The 21,395-nt window shown below is 61.9% G+C and overlaps 1 protein-coding gene across 2 annotated transcripts; it reads left to right on the top strand.

Annotated features, from left to right (window-relative positions):
* Positions 1-284: 284 nt before the first annotated feature.
* WNT11 (Wnt family member 11) lies at positions 285-20,645 on the top strand. Of its 2 annotated transcripts, none has more exons than XM_023645687.2 (6): positions 285-624; positions 4,342-4,502; positions 11,748-11,983; positions 13,467-13,744; positions 16,451-16,743; positions 19,853-20,645. In XM_023645687.2, the coding sequence occupies exons 2-6, from the start codon at positions 4,420-4,422 to the stop codon at positions 20,025-20,027; spliced, it is 1,065 nt and encodes a 354-aa protein (XP_023501455.1). In that variant the 5' UTR covers positions 285-624; positions 4,342-4,419; the 3' UTR covers positions 20,028-20,645. The 2 variants fall into 2 exon arrangements, with proteins under 2 accessions (XP_023501455.1, XP_070129374.1); XM_070273273.1 differs by lacking the exon at positions 285-624 and adding an exon at positions 2,196-2,461.
* The last annotated feature ends 750 nt before the right edge of the window (positions 20,646-21,395 follow it).

Raw genomic sequence — 21,395 nt, forward strand, 5'->3', positions numbered from 1 at the left:
GACTTCCCTCTGAGCCTCGGCTTCCTCCTCTGTCAAACCAGACGGTCGGGGCTCCTTGCCCCGCTTGCTGCAAGGTTCAGAAACCGGCCCTACCTGGACCCACGCGCCGCAGGCGCACAGAGGGCCCGCAGCGGGCACGCTTGTAGACGCCAGCTGTAGTTAGTAAGTCCCGCCTTCGTAACTCAACGGGGTGCGAAGTCCTCTGCCGCTGGCGCCGCGGGTCCGTGGCATCTGAGAGGCCCCCGCCCCCGCCCCTCGCGCGCGGCCGGAGCCACCCGGTGGGGTTTCGGCGCGCTGACGTGGGCGGATCAAAGCGGCTGCCCGCGCCTTATAAAGCAGTCTGGGCGGCCCGCGCCGGAGACTGTGCCGGGCGAGGAGGAGAGCTCCAGCGAGCGGGCGAGGCAGGCCCGGAGCAGCCTGAGTCCGCGCCAGAGTCCCCGCGGGACCCCAGCCAGCCGCCGCTCCTCCGGATCCCGGGCGTCCTTCCCCGGCCGCTTCGCGAAGAGGGCGCTGTCCCCGCCTGCCCAGCCGGAGGGCGCTCGGGTCCTCCGGGGGCCGCGCTCGCCTCTCCCTGGCCGGCCGGGCAGCAGGCACGCAGGGCGCGCCCGGCGAGCGCTCCAGAAGGTGAGCAGCGGCCGCGGGCAGCGGGAGGGCGCTCAGCCGGGACCTGCTAGGGAGGGGGGCGCCCCAGTCCGAGGGAGACGGCGTGACCCCGTTGGACACCCACTCCCAGTAAGCAAACTGAGTCGGACTGCGTACCTCTGCTCCGCTGCGCTCCGAGGAGCCTCCCTTACGAGGCGCAGCCGCGGGGCTGGGGGCGCGGGCTTTACGCAGATGAGTGATGGAGGTGGCTGTGCAGTTTCTCGCCCGCCGCGAGGCTTCACGGCCCTCTTCCCCCGATTCGACGCCCTCCCTCCCAGTCGGCCCGCAGATGAGGTCATGCCCGAGCCATCCCGGGGGTGGGCGACTTGGATCTTGCGGCAGAGGGTGTGTGTGGCGGGGCCGGAGAGGGTGGCATAAGGCAGGGAACTACGGCGGCTCCTAGCAGATTGCGGGGTGGGGGCGGACGCCTTCTCGGAGACCGGCTCCCAGGAGCGGCGGGGGACGGGGTTGAACCGAGAATTTGTTTACAGATCTGAGCTCCAGGCTGGGGGTTGGGGAGGAAGAGAGTCCTGTCCCCAGCCCGGAGGCACAGCTGAAGCCGCCCCGAGCATCTGGCTGAGCTCGCGCACCAGCCCCACACCTCCCACCTCCCGGCGCTCCCACCTCCGTGACCCTCACTGTGCCTAGGTGTTCAGGTCGGCCTCCAGAGGGGTAGTGGGAGGTGCCCGGAGTGCCCCCCACAAACCTGCCCTTCCCACTTCCAAATAACCCGTCTCCTGGGTAACCTGGCGCGTCGCCCGCAGCCGAGGAGACCCATCTCTCAGGACTCGCGGCGGGGTCAAAGCCAGGTTGCCGGCCCGGCCTCGCTCCGCGTCGCAGGTAACCTTGAAGCAGTCGCTCGGCGTCACCCGCTCGCGGGGTCGGCTCTGCGAGCTGCGCAGCCGGAGGCTTCAGGCTGGGCCCGCGCCGACCTTCTGCGTGTCGTGGACACTGTTCCCGCGAGCCGTGCCCGCTGCCGGCCCAGCGCGGGCTCATCCGGGCAGGGGAGGCTCGGCGCGTCCCGGCCGGCTTGGCTGAGAGGGCCGGCCACCCCAGCATTGGGGTTTTCAGGGACATCCAGAGCCCAAGCCGGATAACCACCTGTTGGAGCGGGGCCGCGGCTCCTGGGCTCGCGGGTCACAGCCCGGGCGGCCCCTTCTCTCGCCCGCTACGAGCGGGTGGCTCGGACCTTATCCCCAGCGCGGGGAGGAAGGACCGCTTATCTCTCCAAAGACCGTGCGCTTTGACGCGGGCCCACTACGCCCCTGCCCCCGAGGGAGGCTCCGCGCTGGGCCTGAAGCGGGGGCTCGGGCAGCTCCCGGCTGGCCACGCCGCGTGGATGTCCTATAGAACCACCAGAATCGGGAGGGCACTTGCTCTACCCCTCATCCCATCCCCGGACGGGGACACCCGGGCCCGGGAAGAGGAGGGGACGTGCCCAGAGTCCCACCGCGGGGAGGCGGCTGCGGATCCCCCCTCGAACCCCGGCTTAGCGCCCCCTGGCGGGCCGGGGGCTCCGGGACGCGAGCGCGCCCTGACCCGCGGGGCGCAGGCTGAGGGTGACCCAGCGGCCCGCGCGGCTGTCCTGGACGCTCGGACACCGGACAGGAATAACCTGCCAGGACCCAGAGGCCCAGACCAGGCGCTGCCTTCCCCTGCGGCGTGCCGGGGCAGGGGCGGCGGCGGGGGAAGCCCAGGACCACCGGGGGCTGCTCGGACAGAGCCGGCAGTGGCTGGAGGCCTGGGTCCCAGCGCGCTGTGGGACCCGGGCGGCCCCTCCTCTCTCTGGGCCAGTTGGGCTGGACACGGATCCCCTGCTGTGAGTCCGCACTCTCTTCCCTCCGCGTGCGGCCCCTTCCCCCTCCCCAGCCAGGAATGCTGGGCGCCCTCGGGGTGGGAGGGAGAGCCCACACTTTGGGAGGGAGTGGGGGCGAAGACAGCGACTGGAGTTTGGATCCCCTCCCCTCCCCCATATCCAGCCGGTATTTTTCTCCTTCTCAAGAGTGTGGTAAACTTTCAGGGCCAGTAAGACAAAGGGTTTGGATACAGGCTGGGGGTGGGGTGGGGTGGGGAGCGGGCTCGGTTACGCCGAGAACCCCGCCGGGACCCCTAGCCTTGACTCTGCAAGTTTGTAGCCAGCGCCTCTGTGTTAGGCGCCTAGCGGGAAATTCTTCGAGGGAGTAAAAATGTATAATTCAGGATTTTCTCCCTGCCGTCCTCTGGAAGGCTTCGGAGAACAGTGGGGTTACAAATCTGTGCGTGTGCTCAAGGCACACCCGTACGCGCACACGCACACAGGTACGCGCCATCGCGGACACCCGGGCAGGGGGAGCTCGGGGACCGCACGCTGCGGGGTGGCTGGGAAGATGTCCGGGGATGAGCGGCCGAGCCCAGCCCCTCGTTTTTATAGAAGGAGAAACTGAGGCTAGGGGTGCCGGAGGGCTTGCCCAAGTTCACACAGCCGGAGGGGAACGCCCCCTTCCCGCTCAGGCGCCCCCACTAAGGCGGGCGCCTCTTTTTTCCGACTCCCCAAACCCTTTAGAAAGGAATCCCTTTGTCTCCTCCTCCCCAGGGGAGAGGGGCTGGGGCTGCGCGTCTCCGGGCGAACGCCAGGTGTTGGTGTATTGGGGAGAAGCTGGGAAGGGAGTTAATGAGGTGAGAATGAAGAGGGAAAAAAGAAGAAAAAGAAAAAAGCCAGAGAAAGCGCCTCTGCTGCCTGCGGGCGGGCGGGGGAACGGCTGCTCCGCGGCCCCAGGGCGCCGCCTGGTGACCGGAGGCGGTACCGCGCCAGCCCCGCGAGCTTCCCGGCTCAGCAGAGGCAGGGCTGCCCTGCCTCCGCCCCCGCCGGGGCACACCCGACCCTCCACAGGGGGGCCGCCAGAGAGGAGCTAGGAGACTCGGGACCCCCGACAGCCCTCACAGCGCAAAGACTTCTGCCGTCCTATTTCTCACCCTCCCCTTCCCCAGCGGAGAAACCGAGGCCCCGCGCGAGCCCTCTTTCCTTGTCTTTTCGCGGTCACCGGACCCCCGCGTGGACGTGGGAGGAGAAAACGGGCATGGACCCGCCGCTCACCGGCCGAACAACCCCATTTCATATCTCCGGGCCTCAGTTTTCTCATCTGTGTGATGGGTGCAGCGACAGTACCTATGTCCCAGGGGCACCCAGAGGAGCAAATGCCATAGTGTTAGGTGAACGTCTTTATAAAAGGTGAATTGTGTCCCCAGTTTACAGAGGGGGTAAACTGAGGCCCGGTGGGGAAGGAGAACTGCCAGGACCACAATAACTAAATTAATATTGCGGAGATGAGTGAGACCCCAGGACCGGGCCGGAATCGGCTCCTCCTCCGCCCTCGACCCCTGCGTCCTCTCCTTTCCGTCCCTCCAAGGTCTGGGGGTCCTTCTGGGCCTCTCCCTCTGCCCCGGTGTCTTTGCGCCGCTCTTGGGGCGTCTCTGGTCCCGGCGCCCCCTTCCCTTCCCTTCCCGGTCCCAGGCGGCGCGGCGCAAGGAGAGGCCGGCGGGGGCCGCGCTCGGCGGACACGCCCTCCGCCGCGCTCGGCGGCGCCTAATTCGAGCCAGACGCCGCCGCGTCCGGGCCGTGCGGGGCGGAAGGGCCCGACCCCTCCTTTGTAATTTGAATACAACGCCCCCCGCGGCGCCCGGCCCGGCCGCCTTAACACGCGCCCCGCTCTCCGACCGCAGGCGGCGTGCGCGCAGGACGCGCGGCGGGACAGCGGGCGGCGGCTGCTGCAGCGGGCGACCCGGCGCCGCCGCGCCACCATGAGGGTGCGGCCGCAGCTCTGCGAGGCGCTGCTCTTCGCCCTGGCTCTCCAGACCGGCGTGTGCTACGGCATCAAATGGCTGTAAGTAGGGATCCCGCGTCCACCCGGAGGGGCCCCGTGCGCGCGGTTGGGGGCGGCCGGGGGCGTTAAGGGGCGTCCTGAATCCAGCGATCGCGCCCGAACCCCGGGAGCAGAAGTCGGCTTGGGGGTCGTGGGCGAGTCACTCTTCTTAAGCCTCCTTTTCCTCCTCTGTAAAATATTGCCTTACCTCCCGGAGGGTTTCGAGGCAGGAGCGAGACAGGGCGTGGAGGGCGGCGGAATGGCCCGGTCCTCCCCCGCTGAGGGTTGCGCAAGACGTCCAGAGGGACAGATGCAAGAGGACAGCGTGGTCAAGGGGCCAGATCTAGAGGGTCGGCTCCCTGCACAGGGCGCCGCTTAATATTTTGTTTCCTTGCTAGTCGCCTGACTCTAGCTGGAGGTCCTCCAACAGGCCTGACCCCTCCACCTGGGTGACCTTGGGGAAGTGTCATTCGGCCTCTGGGACCCTCAGTGTCCTCTGTCAAAGGAGGATAAGAGTCTCTTCTTCACTCGGATCAGATGAGAAGGGGCTCATGAAAGACCCTCCTAAACTGTCAGACGCTGTGCGCATGTGAAGGGGCTTCCTTTAGACAGAAGTTATTCGTGGAGGGGTAGGTGGTGGGAGTCAGAGGCGCCCCTCCCCGCCGCTGAAGGGAGTGCCTGCGCTGTGCAGGGCTGTGGCGGTGCGGACGGGGAGGGGAGTCAAACCCAGCCCCTTCCTGGAGGAACTGCCCGCGGGCTGGAAGAGATAAGCCCAGGCCGTAAATAACTCCCGGTGTCCTAGGAGAGAGGGGCGGTGCCTGAGGGCCCGGAGGAGGCGAGACCACCTGGTGGGGACACGCGCTTGGGCCCCTTGGTGATTTCCAGGGGCGGTGCCCCCAGGCGGCCCCTGGGGCATCTCGGGGAATTGGGCGGTGGGAGTGGTGGGCAGGAGGGCACTTTGGTGGAGAGACTCCCTGAGAGGTGGGCAAGTCCAGGACTGGACATGGTCTGCAGTGGGGGGCCGGGCAGAGCCTTGCAGATAAGACAGCAGGGGACAGACTGTGGGGGCTGGGGCCGGCAGTGAGGAAGGTGGGGGATTCGCTGGAAGACACCGCGATAGTGGCTGGGCCGCCAGCAAACAGTCTGGAGGTCACCAGCCCTGCCCCTCCTGGGGCTGAGTTATCGATTAATTGGTGATTCCAGAGGAGAGCCCCATCTTCTTGCCTCCCTTGTTTGTAAGGCGAAGCCCGGCCCTGGGGCACCAGCTCTCCTCAGCTGTTCCTGAGGAGTCTGGTGAGAAACCAGACACCTTCCTTCCACCGCTGGTCCCTGTCCCTGTCCCAGCTCAGGGGGGAACCTCTGATTGGGGAGTCCATGCCCTCTTCGCCCCCCCCACCGCCATTTTGCAGCTAAGGAAACTGAGGACCAGAGAGGGCAGGGGTTTGCTAAAGAGCGCCAGGAGCGTCAGAGCCGAGAACGGGGCTTGCTCCTAAGCGCTGGGGGGACACTGCTGACGTTCGAGCCCTACGGGGGGAACGCTGAGGCTCTGAGAAGTGTGTGGCTTGCACAAGCCCCCAGCTGGCACGTGGCTGCATAGGGCCTGGAACAGATGGCTTGCTCAGCCCAGCATGCGTCCCATCCCCACTGCATGGCCCAGAAGAAGTGGGTACAGCTCAGTGTCTCCCTCACAGCAGCGCCTAGCCTCTTGGGAGAGACAGACCAGGAGAAAGTACGCAGTGGACTTTGGGCTGTGTCCTCGGAGAGGGAGCGTGGGAGCCCAGGGGAGGGGCAGTTAGTCCCACCTCTGGGAGGGGACCCTGGGCTGGGCTTTGAGGGATGGGTGGGATTTCAATGGCCAAGGAGGAAATGCATGGCAGGAGGAACAGCAGGGCCGAAAGCATAGAGAGGAAAAGAGAAACCAGGGATTACAGGAGCCTCCTCGTAAATCCCCAGACACTGTTCCAAGAGCTATAGTCATTCCATTTGATAATTCCCCAAGGAAGCAGGTAATATTCTTATCACTACCATCTTACAAAGGAGGAAATGAAGGTACAGAGAGGTGAAGTAACTGGCTCAAGGTCACACAGCTAATTAATGGGGCAGAGTAGACGCCCAAGGAGCTGCTGGTGAGAGTGGCTGGGACAGGAGCAGCCTGGGTGGGGTGGAAGGGCCACTAGCCACGGTGTGCTGGGGAGGCTGGCCCACGGGGGCGTGCAGGCCGGGGATCAGGAGGCGGGAGGCAGCGGTGGGTGTGGGATCAGAACCCAGGCAGCTGGGCTCCATGAAGCCAGACTCCTTGATGGTGGTTAAACTCTTGCTGGAGCTGAAGATAAAGGGGGAAGCCAGAGAAGGAGTGGAGCTTAAGGATAACAACCATGTGTGTATGCGTGCGCGTGTGACTATGTGTATGTGCTACGTGCCAGGCACTGTTCTAAGTGCTTTATGTCCTTGTTTCATTGAAATGTCCCGATCACCCTGTGAGGGGGTTCTGCTGCCGCCCCCATTAAACAGAAGAGGAAGGGGTCCTCTGACTAAGAGGGTGTCACAGTGAGTAGGCCACAGGCAGGATTTGGGGTCAGGCTGTGCGGCTCTGTGGCCTGTTGGTCACAGGGAGCCATGGGACTGTTGGCAACAGGGCAGTCGGTGTACAGTGCGGATGGGAGGCTGGGGACTCATCTGGGAAGCTCAGCTGGCCTGGGTTGTCCCCTGGGGGTGAGGATGGGGAGCGCTGCCCTGGGCCTTGGAGAGTGAGCTGAAGACGAAAGGGGCATTTGACACAGAACTGAAACCAGATGTGGCCGAGAGACCCAGCATGCCACCTGTTGGGGACCTAGGGCACAGCTGGAGCTTCCTGGTGGGATAGGGGTGAGGGAGAGGGAGTCAGAGCCTGGCTGCCCGCGGAAGCTCCTGACCAGAAGTAGCCCGGGGGACCCCTCCCCTACCTCACCTCCCACCCAAGCCAGGTGCTGGGAGACGACCGTCAGACCGGAGAGTGTTGGGGACCCAGCTGGGCCACTCACCCCTTCTCTCGCTGCCTTGGGTCAGGGGAGGGCCCATAGAGGCCGCCCCAGCCTCTCCAGGCCTCCCAAGGAAGAGCCCCAGGGCACTCCAGAAGGGACACGGCTGCTGCAGAGCAGGTAGAAGCAACACCAGAGGGAGCTGGGAGATCTGGGGCCCAGCCTGAGCTCTGCCGGGTCACTGGCCTCGAGCCAGGTCACGGGCAGATCAACTGCGTCAGCCTCTCTGAGCCCCAGCCCCCTTGTCTCTAAAACGGAAGGGAAAGACCCCTCGCCTGGGACCCAGCTGTGTCTCGGCAGGTCCTACCCTTCTCTGCGCCTCATTGTCCCCACCTGCACAATGGGATGGGGAAGCTGAGGCCCAGTGAGGGGCAGTGACTTGCCCAAGGTTGCATCTTGGGTGAGCCACTGAGCTGGCACTTGACGCCAAGTCTCTGGCCCTGAGCCAGTCCCAGGAGAGCCCCTCGCTCCCAAGAGAGAGACCTCGGCCACAGCGAGCGGAACCTTGGCACAGGCCTCGCCTGTGAACTCTCTGTTCCCTCCTGTCCTCTCTCCCACCCCCTCCCCCGTGTCCTCACCCCCAGATAAACCAAAGTGTTTTCAATTAGGGGTCTGCTCAGCGAGGCAAGCCCGGAGATGTCCAGACGGGTAACTCCCCCACCCCGCCCTAATCCTTGATTACCTCCCTGAGGGGGACTTAGTTAGAAACGGTCATTACCACTAATTACCAGATGACCGCATGGCCCTCCTCGGAGTGGAATCCACTGCCTCCCGCCTGCGCACCCCGTGGCCGCCCCGCACGCCGCGGCTGGTGGCCCTCCACCCACCCGGCCTCCCCCGGCGCTCCCTGGGCCTCTGCCCACGAGGTGGCCTCCAGATTGCTTCCTGTTTGTCCTCCGCGGCCTGGACCATCGCAGCCTCCTCTGGGGGTGTCCTCACAGGGTTTCCCTCAGAGCACCTCCTTTCACCACTCGCTGGGGAGTTAGCTGATGCTTGGTGACATCAGCGATGGACACACGGAGCCCAGAGTGGCCCAGGGTCCCCAGCCAGTGCGACCCCAGGCACCAGGAGCACAGAGCAGCCCTCCCTGGGAGCCACAGCACCCAGCACTCAGGAATTTTCTAAACAGAGCTCCCCAGGAAGGGCTCAGCCACGTTGTCCCACTTCTTGGCTTGAGCAGGAGCCCAGGGAAGGGACTGAGACCTGAGTGTCTCATCCCGCAGGGTGGTGTCTGTGCGTCTCCTGGAATCCCTCAGCCGTGAAACAGAAGTCAGCTCAGAGGGCAAGGAGGACAGGTGGGGGAGGTGAGGGCTGGTGGGCTCAGGACTGGCTGAGTGTGGACGGCCCCAGCCCAGCAGAGAGGTGGCCCGGGTCCAGGGGAGGACAACTCAGGAGGCGACAGAGCACCTGGGCCCTGGAGCACCTCGGTGTCCTCCTCCGTGCAAAAGGGGATGGCCACCTGGCCCAGGCCACCCCTCTGGGTGTCGTGAAAATCGGGGTGCTGTGCCCATGGGGGGGCCACACGTGTGCAGTGTTTACTGTGTGGAGGAGGGTACAGGGGCTGACAGCCGAGGGGATGGCACCTGCTCCGTGTGTGACACCTCACCCCACACGGGCTGCAGAAATTCAGGCAGCAGGGTCCCCAGGTGTCCCGGCGTACTCCGGCCCGCGTGGCTCAGAAGGCCAGGAGGGACCGGACAGTTCAGTTTAGGTCAAGAAGCCATGCCTGAGGTCTGTTCTACGCCCCGCTCTGTGCCTGACGCTGGCGATCAGGGACACCAAACATCTCCTCCCCGCTCGTGCTTTGGGGGTGGGGATGGGCAGGGGTCGCAGCGAGGGGAGACTGCCCAGGACTCACTCCCACGATCTATTCAGACAGGCTGGGCTCTCTCACCCACGGACACCAGGCCGTGCCACGCCCTGGTCTGCTTCCCAGGCCTCTGGGAAGACCTCTCTACTTGGAGCTGTCGGATGCGGGGGCATGGCTGAGAGGGAGCGACGGGAGGAAGTACCCTAACCTCTCAGTGCTTGATGTAGCGCAGAGGATCTCATTCAGCCCTGCAAGAGCCCTGGGGTCCTCATTTTGTAGTTGATGCTTAGAGAGGGGCAGAAGTTTGCCCAAGATTGCACAGCACACAGAGGGCAGAGCTTGGGCTAGAACCCAGGTCTTCTGACTCCCTCTGTTCACCCAGCAACAAGCAGGGGGATCCCAGTTATGAATGTTCCAAATACCTTACATACGTTATCTTACTGAAGACTTGGCATCACTTTTTTTTTTTTTTTGGTGAGGAAGACTGGCCCTGAGCTAACATCTGTTTGGCATCACCTTTTGAGGCAGAAATGATCATTTTGTTGTAACAAAAGAGGACTGTGAGGCCCAGAGACACTGGGTAACTTACCCAGGTCACATAGCTGGTGCCCAAAACCTGTGCCCTTCCCTGGGCCAGCCCATGAGCTGGAGCTGTTGATAGGTTTATGCAGCCATTAATATTAAGGATCTTTGTCATGTTTGTTACCGAATGAGTCTGGGAAGAGCTGGTGCTGCATACGCAGTCCTTTCACCAGAAGACCGAGTTCATTTACTCACTTAGCTACAGGAGCAGAGGAAGGCATTCCTGGCGTCAGGAAAAGCCAGGCAAGGGCACGGCAGGAGGGCAGTCAGAGAAGCTGGGAGGGAGCCCGGTGTGGCCGGATCTGAGGACACGGGGAGGACAAGGACAAGAGGCTGGAGAAGGCAGGGAGCCGGGTTTTGAGGGGTCTTGAATGTCAGGTGGCAGCCCCTGACCGTGACGGAGTGGGGAAGGCCATCCCGGCAGTAGTCGCAGTGGCTTCCCTCACTGAGCGCTGACCACGGCCATCAGCCGGGCAGAGCCGTGTCGCGTCCCGTCTGAGTTAGTCCCCAGGGAACACCTGGGGGCTGCTGGGAGAGGAGAGGCTAAGCGACTTGCTCTGGGTCGCGAGGGGAGTGACAGAGCTGGAGCCCCTGCTGTTCCCTTGTCACCAGGCCCCGGCCCCCGGGATCTCAGCCTCTCCAGGTCTAGGCGCAGACCTGGGCGAGGACTGCGTGGGTGCAGCGGGCGGGGCACACGGTGCTGGTGGCGGCACATGGGCCTCTGCCTAGTGCCAAGGCTGGCCAGCTCAGGGCAGGGCGGGTCTCTGTGGAGCCCTTGAAGGCGTGGGGTGTCTCTAGCCTGCACCTCAGAGAAGGCCGGGGAGAAAGGCGGATCCAGCATGGACCCCTGGTCCTAGAGTCTTGGAATCCCAGAGCCAGGATCTGGGAAGCCCTTAGGTCCTGGGACATCACCAGGGTTCATGCAGCCTCCCTAGACCAGCGTTTCCCAAAGCCTGGGTGAGATCCGTGCTCCAAAAACGAAGGGCTTTGTGCCCAGCAGACTCCAGAGTTAAACAAAACCAAGGCTGTCGCTTTGCTGCAGGACTTCTCAGCGCCTTTAAAATGTAAATGTGCATCGTTACTTTCCCACAGGGGTTGTAATATATCATGTTCGTCAAATGTGCTTGACCAGGATCCCTTTTTCAGACTGTCTCGCTGGAACCCATTCTGGGAAACACAGTTTATAGGTACAGACACTGAGGCCCAGAGAGGGACAGTGATTTATGGAAGGTCATACAGCAAGTTAATGTCTAAATCAGATTTAACCCAAAACCGGGTGGCTCCTTAATCCTTTAATAGCAATCCCTTGCATGTATGTGGGACTTTATAGCCTAATAAATGAGTTTAATAATTAAGTAAAGCAATAATGGGAAGCTCCTGACTCGTGTGTGTAGCGAGTGCTCAGTGAATAGTAGCTATTATTATGATAATGATTAGAAGAACCTAGCACTTAGCACAGTGTCTGGCACGTGTGAGTGCTCAGAGCTGAATGAATGTTGAGTAACGGGTACTAATTCTCAGCTGTGTGAGAACTAAATCAGGTAATGGATGTGAGGGCTTTGTGAGCTGTACACCCGTTTATTGTTGGTATAACTGTCATAAAGCTTAGGCAGGAGGGAGGTCGGGAGTCTATGGTATGAATGCGGGCCGGAGGCCCAGAGAGGGACGGTGATGTGCCCAAGGTCACACAGGGTGGGAGGGGGAGCCGTTGCTCTGCTGGGACAGCCCTCTGCCTGCTGGTGTCCTGGCCCCGCCAGCTGAGGCTCCAGGCCGCCACGGAGAGGCTGGGCCCCGGGGCACGAGGACTGGCCCCTCACGCCCCGTCTTTCCTCCGCTGTGGCCTCGGGCGCCGTGCAGGGCGCTGTCCAAGACGCCGGCGGCGCTGGCGCTGAACCAGACGCAGCACTGCAAGCAGCTGGAGGGCCTGGTGTCGGCGCAGGTGCAGCTGTGCCGCAGCAACCTGGAGCTCATGCGCACCGTGGTGCACGCCGCCCGCGAGGCCACCAAGGCCTGCCGCAGGGCCTTCTCCGACATGCGCTGGAACTGCTCCTCCATAGAGCTGGCCCCCAACTACCTGCTTGACCTGGAGAGAGGTAGGGAGCCAGCGGGGCCGCGGGGCCGCGTGCGGGCGCGGACGGCTGGATCCGGGCATAAATAGAGGTGTGTTTAGATAGGTGGGTGAGTTTGTGGGTGGATGGGTGTGTGACGGGCGGGTGAGTGAAGAGATGGTGATGGATGGAGACGCAGAAGGACGCGGGTGTGGGTGGACGGGTGGATGAATTAGGCGTAGGTGTGGGCAGTCAGGCACGAACTGATGAGTGAACAAACATACAGTGAATGAGTAACCGGTGCGGGGGGCCTGAGGGACAGGACACATGCACGTACAGCCTGAGCGTGAATGAAGGCATGGATGAGGTCAGGGAGGCCCTTGGGAGGGGGTGTGGAACCAGACTGCGGCAGCGTGCACTCTCGGGACAGGCAGCCGTGCCACAGGTAATTCTAGACCCAGCCGACTGAAGTTGCCGTGAGACGCACCAAGGGATGTAGGGGCTGGAGAACATCTGTGGGGGAGACTTCCTGGAGGCGGTGGCTTCTGGGGTGGCTTTGGGGGTCCCCTGTACGATAGAGAGACTGTCGATGGGCAGGAAGGGCCCGCTAGACCCGACCTCTCCCCTGCACGGTACCGGCTAATGTCTGTGCAGCACTTGACCATGCTGCTTTCCTTCCCGGGTTATCTGACCACAGAGCACGCCTGCGAGGTAGGTATGGTCGTCCCCATTCTGCAGTTAAGGAAACCGAGGCTTGAGAACGGGAGGTGACTTGCTTGGACCCAAGGGCTGGACACCCCACAGCCGGGGCACGTGGGGCTCTGCGGGGCTTTCCCGAGGCTGCTGCAACGAAGTACCGTGAGCCGGGGCCTCAAACGACAGAAGTGGCTTGTCTCACCGTTCCAGGGGCTGGAAGTCGAAATCAAGGGGTCAGCGGGGCCTGCTCCCTCCGTGTGTCTCTGTATCCAGAATCCCCTTTTCCTGTAAGGACACCAATCGTGGGATTAGGGCCCACCCGGGTGCAGTATGGCTCATCTTAGCTCAGTTACACTTGCAAAGACCCTATTTCTCAATGAGGTCACATTCACAGGTCCCAGGGGTCAGGACTGGACTGTATCTTTTTGGGGGATGCATTTCAAGCCACAGCAGGCTCTTGGCACGCTGGTCTTGCCCATCAGGTCGTGAGTTCTTGCCCAGCTCAGAGCCTGGGCCTTTGATGCTCTAAAGCAGCCCTCACACTGCTCGGAGGGCCGGCAGGTGGAGGGGTGGGGACTGTGAGTGTGCATGAGGGAGGGTGTGCCTGTGGCTGTGCGAGTGTGTGTGCAAGTCAGCTGGTGTGTTTGTGGGAGGACGGGGGGCACAGATTCATGGCCCTCCCGTGCTGTCGTCCGCCTGCACCTCCCTGGCTGCAGCCCGTCCTGCCTGACCTCATGGGTGGGTGGGGGCCCAGGAGGAGGCCCTCAGGCCGGGGTGGGGTCCTATCCCTGGGTCGCCCAGCCAGCTGACCCTGCACCTCCCCACCCCACAGGGACCCGGGAGTCCGCCTTCGTGTATGCGCTGTCTGCGGCTGCCATCAGCCACGCCATCGCCCGGGCCTGCACCACCGGCGACCTGCCCGGCTGCTCCTGCGGCCCCGTCCCAGGTGAGCCACCCGGGCCCGGGAACCGCTGGGGAGGATGTGCGGACAACCTCAGCTACGGGCTCCTCATGGGGGCCAAGTTTTCCGATGCTCCTATGAAGGTGAAAAAAACAGGATCCCAAGCCAATAAACTGATGCGTCTACACAACAGTGAAGTGGGGAGACAGGTAACCACCCCCCCGAGATGGTTGTGCTTGTGCCCATTGGCAGAAAAGGGCCACCTGGCGTGCCCTGGTGGAGGGGGTGGTGGGGGGACGGGCCCTGACCCACCCACACCGATGCGCTCCCGGCTTCCCCAGCTCTTCCCTGTGCAGCTTCTTGGAGCCTGCCTGGCTGTCCTCCTCCAGGGGGTCCACCGGGATATGGGTTGCAGAACGTTGACTGAGCAGAAGGAGGACTGAGCTAGGAGTCAGGAGCTCCGAGTCCTACCTTGGCTCTGGCACTCAACTTGCTGTGTGACACTGGGCAAGTCACTACCTCTCTGGCCTCATTTGTTCCATCTATAGAATGGGGTGGCTCGGTGCTCTCTAGTGCCCGTCAGCCGTGTTCCTCGGGCTCCTCCTCTGGGGCTCCGGGCCGAGGCTGAGTCGGGTGGTGGCGTGGATGGGGCTGTGGGCAGCAGCCCAGCCTAAGGAGCCGTCTCCCTCGCTCTAACAGGGACCCTCTCCGAGGCCCAAAACCCACCCCACCCTCCAAAACACAGCTTCCCCTTGACCTCTGCGCTTAGCGATGTTTCATTAATTCTTCACCTCATTCCACAGGAGGTCGGGTGAGCGGATGCGTGAGTGAATGAATGGACTGTTTTATTTTTTTGAAAATTAAAAAAACCCAACTTTATACTGATCTGTGTGCCAGACACTGTGGTGGGTGCTTGGTTGGTCTCCTCTCCTGTGGTCCACAGAACGACCCTGGAGGAGGCAGTTTTCCCTCCTTGCAGGTGGGCAATGGGGTCGCAGCATCTCTCGACCTCCACCCCACAGCCCCATTAGGCCCGTGAGAGCAACCAAGGGAGACAGAAAGAGCTTGGGTGGCTCGGCCAAGGACATGCGGCATGATGGAGCCCAGGGCCGTGGGACTCTGTGTCCTCGCCTGGTCTCCCTTGTGTAAGGATTCTAGGATGTGCCGGCCATCTTTGGACAGTTGGGGAAACTGAGGCCAATTCACCCTGTGCGTCTGTAGCCGAGCCTGGCGAGGGACCCAGGACTCCTGCCTCCCAACGCTGCCGGCCTGCCCCCCATCCTTGAAACGCAGCAGGAGCCCTTCCCCCCCCCCCCCCAAGCACCCAGCCCACTCCCCTGCACGGCCAGGCCTGGGTCTCCAGCGCAACAGCCAGCGCCTCCCACAGTGCAGTCCACAGGGTCCTCAGCCTCGGGGGCACACTGGGCTGTCCCTGGGCCCTGCTGCCAGGGACCTGGCCTCCCTGGGGCCGTCTGCAGCCCACGCCATCCCTTCCCCCAGCTGCGGCACCACCCCCAGAGGCCTCTCTGAGGGTGAATGTCATCATCACAGCTACAATGTGTCAGAGCTGACCCACCTGGGCCTCAGGGAGCTCTGGGCCCTCCCTCCGAGTATGCCTCTCCTTGCCACTCAAAACGCCCCTGGGAGGCGGAACGGGCCCTGCGGGGGCTGCACTTCATTCCTGTGTTCCCCACAGGCTTTGCTGAGCCAATTCCACACTTTAGACCCAGACGGACTCCCTCACCCCCCACTTCCTGGGGAGGGGGGAGCCCTGGGCCCTTGACCAGCTCCCTGACTGATCACCGAGGGATTTGAGGCAAGTCCCTGCCTCTCTGTGCCTCGGTTTTCCCATCTTTCTGATGCAGGGGGTAGGCCCAGGAGATCCATTAATACTTGCAGCTGTTGGCAGGAGGCAGGCAGGAGGGCTGGCCCAGGTGGAGGGCTCTGAATCCTGTGTGCAAAGAAGCGGGGATTAAAACGCAGAACTGAAAGACCCCTGGGTACCCATGGGGAAACTGAGGCCCAGGGAAGATGGTGGGAAGAATCTCTTCCGAAGCCAGGATTAGTCTCCCCAAGCGCCGGAGCCCAAGCTTCCCCTCCACCAGAATTATTACTTAGACTGATGTTTCAAGACCTGTGTTGGCTTAACTTTGATAGTCCACAAAACCCTTCCCCACACGTCCTCTCACTGAATCCTTACAACAACTCTGCGAGGTGGCACTTACTGCCGCTCTGGAGGGCAGACAGAGGTGCTGAGAGGTGAAGTGGCTTGCTCAGGGTCACCAGGCAGTGGTGGGAAAGGCCAGCCAGGCCAGGGACCAGCCCCCGTGCAGTCTCCTCCTGTCCCTTCCCCGGCCCCCCCTCCCATTCCTCCCTCCCTCCCTTCTCCTCTTTTTTCCCTCTTTTTCCAGCAAGCATTTTGTGAATCCCGTTTTTGTGTGAGAGAAAAAGGATGGAACAATTAAAAGCCATGGCTTTTGGCATCACCCTTGGACCTGGGCTCAAAGCCCAGCTCCAAGATTTTCTAGCTGTGCAGCCTTGGGCATGAGACAGCCTCTCTGAGCCTTCATTTCCTCTTCTTGCAGTGGGGGAAGTAATGATACCCCGTGTGGGGATGTCTTGATGATTAAGCCATATGTGTTAGAGCACTTGGTATACAGTAGGTGTATAAGCGGCATCCTTTACCCCTACAAATGTCACTCTCTTCCTGCCCCTCCCAGCTGCCCCCCAGGTTGGAGGAGGAGCTGAGGACCTACAACGCCCACCCAGCTTTAGAGTAAAAAGCCCCATCACTTGAGGCCCGGGCAGACGATGACTCCCCAAGAGCACCCGGCCCGCAGGGGGTGGGGGCAGGGGGCAGGGCAGGCTGGGGAGGGGTCGCTGGCCGCCCAGCCCGACGCCCTCCCTGTCTGCAGGCTCTGCGCGCCTCTCTGGAAATGAAGTGTAAGTGCCACGGGGTATCCGGCTCCTGCTCCATCCGCACCTGCTGGAAGGGGCTGCAGGAGCTACGGGATGTGGCCGCAGACCTCAAGACCCGCTACCTGTCGGCCACCAAGGTCGTGCACCGACCCATGGGCACCCGCAAGCACCTGGTGCCCAAGGACCTGGACATCCGGCCCGTGAAGGACTCGGAGCTGGTCTATCTGCAGAGCTCCCCTGACTTCTGCATGAAGAACGAGAAGGTGGGCTCCCACGGGACACAGGACAGGTAAGGGCCGGCCGCCCCCCAGGCCCCCGACAGGAAGGGGTCAGCTATTCTGCATGTGCCCCACCCCAGCTCAGGGCCAGGTGCACAGTCAGGCCTCTGTGGGCATCTGGGGAATGGAGTCCCTGCCCAGTGGAGGGAGGCGGCCCCAGGAATGCCAAGTGGAGGTGCCAGGGTCCCAGGGGCCCCCGCAGAGCTTCTGGGAGTGGCTGTTGGACACTTCGCCCAGGCAGGCGTCCCTCGGGAGTAGAGGCTGGTGGGAGGCCCCGCCCCACCTTCTTCCTAGTGGGGAGACAGATGGGAAGAGGCAGTGACTATACTGGGAGACGGGGGTTAGGAGCGAGGCTGCCCGACGTAAACTAGATCCTCGGTAAATGTCTGTCAAATGAATTAGTGAAGGATAAGTGTCACAATCTGCTCATTGGACAAATGAGGAAGTGAGACACGAGGGGCGGTGGGGGCAGTGGCCAGCCTACCGCCACCCGGGAGGTCTGCACAGGGTGGAGGCAGAACCAGGGCAGCTGCCATCCAGAGGGGCAGCAGGAGAGCGAGGTCTGCCTGCATTCGTAGGGGAAGTGTTCCCATGTCCCCGGACATGCGTGCACCCACCGGGCCCCAGCGCTCTCCCCTTGGTCCCCAGTTTCAGAGCCAGGGCTGGGGTCCCTACCTCTGGCCCCATCACTGCTGCTGCAGTCGGCTCAGGACAGGAGAGGGAGTGAGCCAGTGGTGACTGCAGACCTACCGTGTGCTGGGCAGGGCTGGTGAGGATGCAGGGGAGCAGCATTTCCCAGAGGTGGTTCTGTAAGGAGCCAGTCCTGCGATGCTCTATCAGAACCAGTTCTGCAATCAGATACGTTTGGGAAATTCTCTTTGGCGATCCACGAGGCACGAGAGCACATGACGGCTGGGAGGAATGCGCAGGAAAGGGGCTGTGGCAGGCGGCGTTTCCCAGAGGTGTTGGGCTGTGGAACTCTTCTATTAAGGAGCCCCTAATGGCATTCCACAAAACTCGCATTCTGCGGGGTTAAAAGAATATTGAACCAGAGCGAGGGTGTCTGAGAACGTGTCTGGCACATAGTTGGTGCCTGGCCAGCCTTTGCTTCCTCCACAGCCCACGTTCCTGTCTCCAGGAGAGGGGGGCGCCCGCTGTGGGGGCCCCGTCCTCACAGGCCAGGGCAGCAGGCTCTGTGAAGACGCCTGGGCTCCCATCTGGAGGCCAGATTGAGGGGGTCGGGTGGAGTGAAGATGGAACCAGGTCGGGCCAGGGAGATGGGAAGGAGGGAGAGGCTGGGCTGAGGCAGCCAGGGGGGGTGTGAGGAGGGTGGGGAAGCCCGTCGAGGACCCCAGATCTCCCTGGATCCATGGGGGGCTGTGTGTGTGTCAGGGAAGGATGGTCCCCACTGACGTCACAGCTCCCTGGCTCTGGGACCTGGAGCAGAGCCCTTGCTTCCCTGGGGCTCAGTCCCATCCTCATGCAGTGATGATGGTACCACACACCTCGGAGGGGGATGGGAGGTTGGAGGCCAGGTTTTCAGACATCGCATGTCAGGGATCCAGAAATAAAAATGGAACTGGCCTCCTTCCCACCACCGTTTCCTGGAGGAATGTCCAGAGACCTTCAGGATAAGGCTGAGGGGGACTCATGGTGTAGAGTGACTAAACAAAGCCCAGAAAGGTTAAGTGACTTGCCTTCAGTCACACAGCCAGTAGGCAGCAGAGCTGGGGTTTGAACCCAGGTCTGTGTGGCTCTGGGGATGTGTTCTTCCTGCTGTTTCCTCCTGCCCGGAGCTGCTCGCAGCCTCCACGTGCAGGTCCTGTCACCTCCCGGCTCTCCCTCCAGGTGCTCCCCTCCTTCCGGCCCCACGGTCCTTCCCAGCTCAGCCCTCGGCCTCTCTTACTCAGCGGCTGTCCAGCCTCCTCCTGGCCTCCGTGCCTCCAGCCCTACCATCCGTCTGTTCTCTCACCGCTCTTCTATTAGGTCAGGGCAGGCTGTCTTTTCTCTGCCCCCAGTGCCCTTTCCCCTCCTCTGCATCTTAGATTCCTGCTTGTCTTCCTGAAATGGCCCGCATGGCCCCTCCTCCTCCAGGAAGCCTTCCGAAACGCTCACAGGAGTTCTCACCCCATGGGACCTTGTACAGGCCTCCACTCCATTCTGTGCCTTAGTCTCCCCAACAGGAAATAGGAGTGTTGGATTTGGTCATCTCTAGGGCTCGCCCGTGTCGGACATCCTGGGATTCCTCGGCCACATGGCTGTGGGGACCGAGCTGCATCCCATGACAACATCCCTGTCTAGCCAGAGCCCAGCCAGAGGAGCTGCCAACCTGCACAGATGTGTCCTTTCTAGACAGAAGAACCAGTGGCGGCAGTAGGATATCTGGGTTTTATAGGGACCTCTGTGTCGTCTTCTCCCACAGGAGTGATGCAGGAGGAAAGGCAGACCCTGGCGGCCTGGGTTCTCTTCCCTTTAAGGGAGGCCGAGCTCACACTGGACTTGGTCTCCGGGCCCTGAGCTTAAGCGCTGCTTGTCCACAGGCTCCCGTGAGACCCTGAGCAGACCTCTGCCCTTCCCTGAGCCCACTTCCATCTGTAAAATGGGCGTAATCATTTCACCGAGGGCCCTGCCCACCTCAGATAAGATAAAATCCTGGAGGGAGGCGCCTGGCCTGTGGGGGCAGATGGGTGACCCTCTGTCGTTGCACTGGGTGCCGGCCGCTCACTCTGCCTCACAGGCAACGCCATCTGTCCATTTCGGAATTCACCCTGGGATTCTGAAAGTAAAAACCGCCTTTACATTTGTTACAATATAACTGGGGTTAGATATGAAGATGGGACTATGAGAGTGGTTTGAGGCTCCATCGAGTATTTACAAGTAGAAGAAATAGAACAAAAGACCCCTTCAAGAAAACAGAACACCCCATCATTTTGACACATGCCTGTGAGAAATACCAGGATGAGAGAGTTTCCCTCCAGGCAGTAGGGTATTTAAAATTCCCCAAAGACCAGATGCCTCCCAAGGGGGCTGAGTGCAGCCATGGGGGAGGGTGGGGAGCTGCCGGGCTGGGCAGGGGCTGGGGTGGCCCAGTGCTCACTGACCTCCCCCCAACCCCTGCAGGCAATGCAACAAGACGTCCCACGGCAGTGACAGCTGCGACCTCATGTGCTGTGGCCGTGGCTACAACCCCTACACGGACCGCGTGGTCGAGCGGTGCCACTGCAAGTACCACTGGTGCTGCTACGTCACCTGTCGCCGGTGTGAGCGCACCGTGGAGCGCTACGTGTGCAAGTGAGGCCGCTGCCCCAGGCTCCAGCGGGGCCTAGAGACGCCCGCCCGTGGGGCTTTGCTTGTGAATTCCAGATGCCGGGTGCGGGAGGTGCCGTGTGGCTTGCCTCCGCTTGGAAGCCACCAGGAAGAGAGGCCTGGCCACCCTGGAAGGAGGGCCGAGACATCAAAGGACACCGACAAGATTAAAAATAACCTGGCAGCCTGAGGCCCTGCAGGGCCCATTTGCAGCCTCCAGGCTGGTCTACGGAGCCGAGGACATGGGTTTGGCAAAACTAGTATGGACCTGACCTTTCACGGCCAGAGACACCAGCCCCTGGGGAAGGGGATCTGCCTGCTCTCGGAACGGCCCTCGAGACCCCAGCCCACCCCAGGCTCCGAGCCTGCGGGGCCCACCATGTGGAACCACTAGCTTGGGTTGTAAATGTTTTTTTGTTTTGTTTTTTTCTTTCTCTGGGATGTGGGAGCTACAGAAATATTTATAAAACATAGCTTTGTCTTTGGGGTGGCTCGCCTCAATTCCTCTTTATATATTTTATATATATAAATATATATATATAATGATCTATATTTTAAACAAGCTTTTTAAAAACAGCTGTATGAAATAAATGCTGAGCGAAGCGCGGCCCGCCCCTGCAGTTTCTGCCCTCCTCAAGTGAACTCGGAAGACCCCGGGGCTGGGTTCCGGGGCAGGCAGCTTCCCATTGATGTCCCCGGCCCCCCGCTTCCCTGCCTGGCTCTGGCCCCGGTCTCCCTGTAAGATCTCTTGGTCAAGGGCGAGGACAGACGTCTTGAAACATAAACCCAGCTGGCAGATTCTTTGTTCCTCGGGGACACACATGCAGGCGCGCATAGCCCAGCGGTGTCGTCAGACCCCCTAAGCCAGCTCCGAGAGGAAACCTGGCCCGGGAGCTGGGGACGAGGACCTCAGGGAGGAGGTGGCAGACCCAGGCTCCGCCAGCCCTGGCGTGTTTTCTGGGTGACTGTGGGGAAGGCTTTTCCCCTCCCTGAGCCTCAGTTTCCCCATGTGTAAAGCAGGCGGTAGAGATTGAGGTTGGCCGTTAGAGGCTGCAGCCTCCTGCCTGGAGCTGGCTGGCTGCAGGGGGCTGGGGAGACGAGCTGGGTTCCCGTTCGGGTTTGGAGGCGGAGCCATCAGGGTTTCTTCTCTTTCTGGAGGCGGGATGAGGGCAAGGAGGAACAGAAAGTGCTGGAAGCACTGAGGCCGGGCGGTGGGGCGGCTGGGGGTCAGACGGGACACTTCGGGGTTGTGATGGTGACCCGGCCCCAAGTGGAAGTACTGAGCAGATGGGCGATAGTTGAGTGTGAAGTTCCAGGGAGAGGCTGGGGCTGAGATGCACATTTAGGCACCGTCACT

The sequence above is a fragment of the Equus caballus genome, chromosome 7 (assembly GCF_041296265.1).
Source record: "Equus caballus isolate H_3958 breed thoroughbred chromosome 7, TB-T2T, whole genome shotgun sequence".
NCBI lineage: Eukaryota > Metazoa > Chordata > Mammalia > Perissodactyla > Equidae > Equus > Equus caballus.

Bases quoted from the DNA above. Each gene is read 5' to 3' on its own strand.
- WNT11 (XM_023645687.2), top strand. From the start codon at position 4,420: ATGAGGGTGCGGCCGCAGCTCTGCGAGGCGCTGCTCTTCGCCCTGGCT. The intron at 11,984-13,466 runs GTAGGGAGCCAG...CCCACCCCACAG, and splicing joins CCTGCTTGACCTGGAGAGAG to GGACCCGGGAGTCCGCCTTC. The intron at 13,745-16,450 runs GTAACCACCCCC...CCCTGTCTGCAG, and splicing joins ACAGTGAAGTGGGGAGACAG to GCTCTGCGCGCCTCTCTGGA.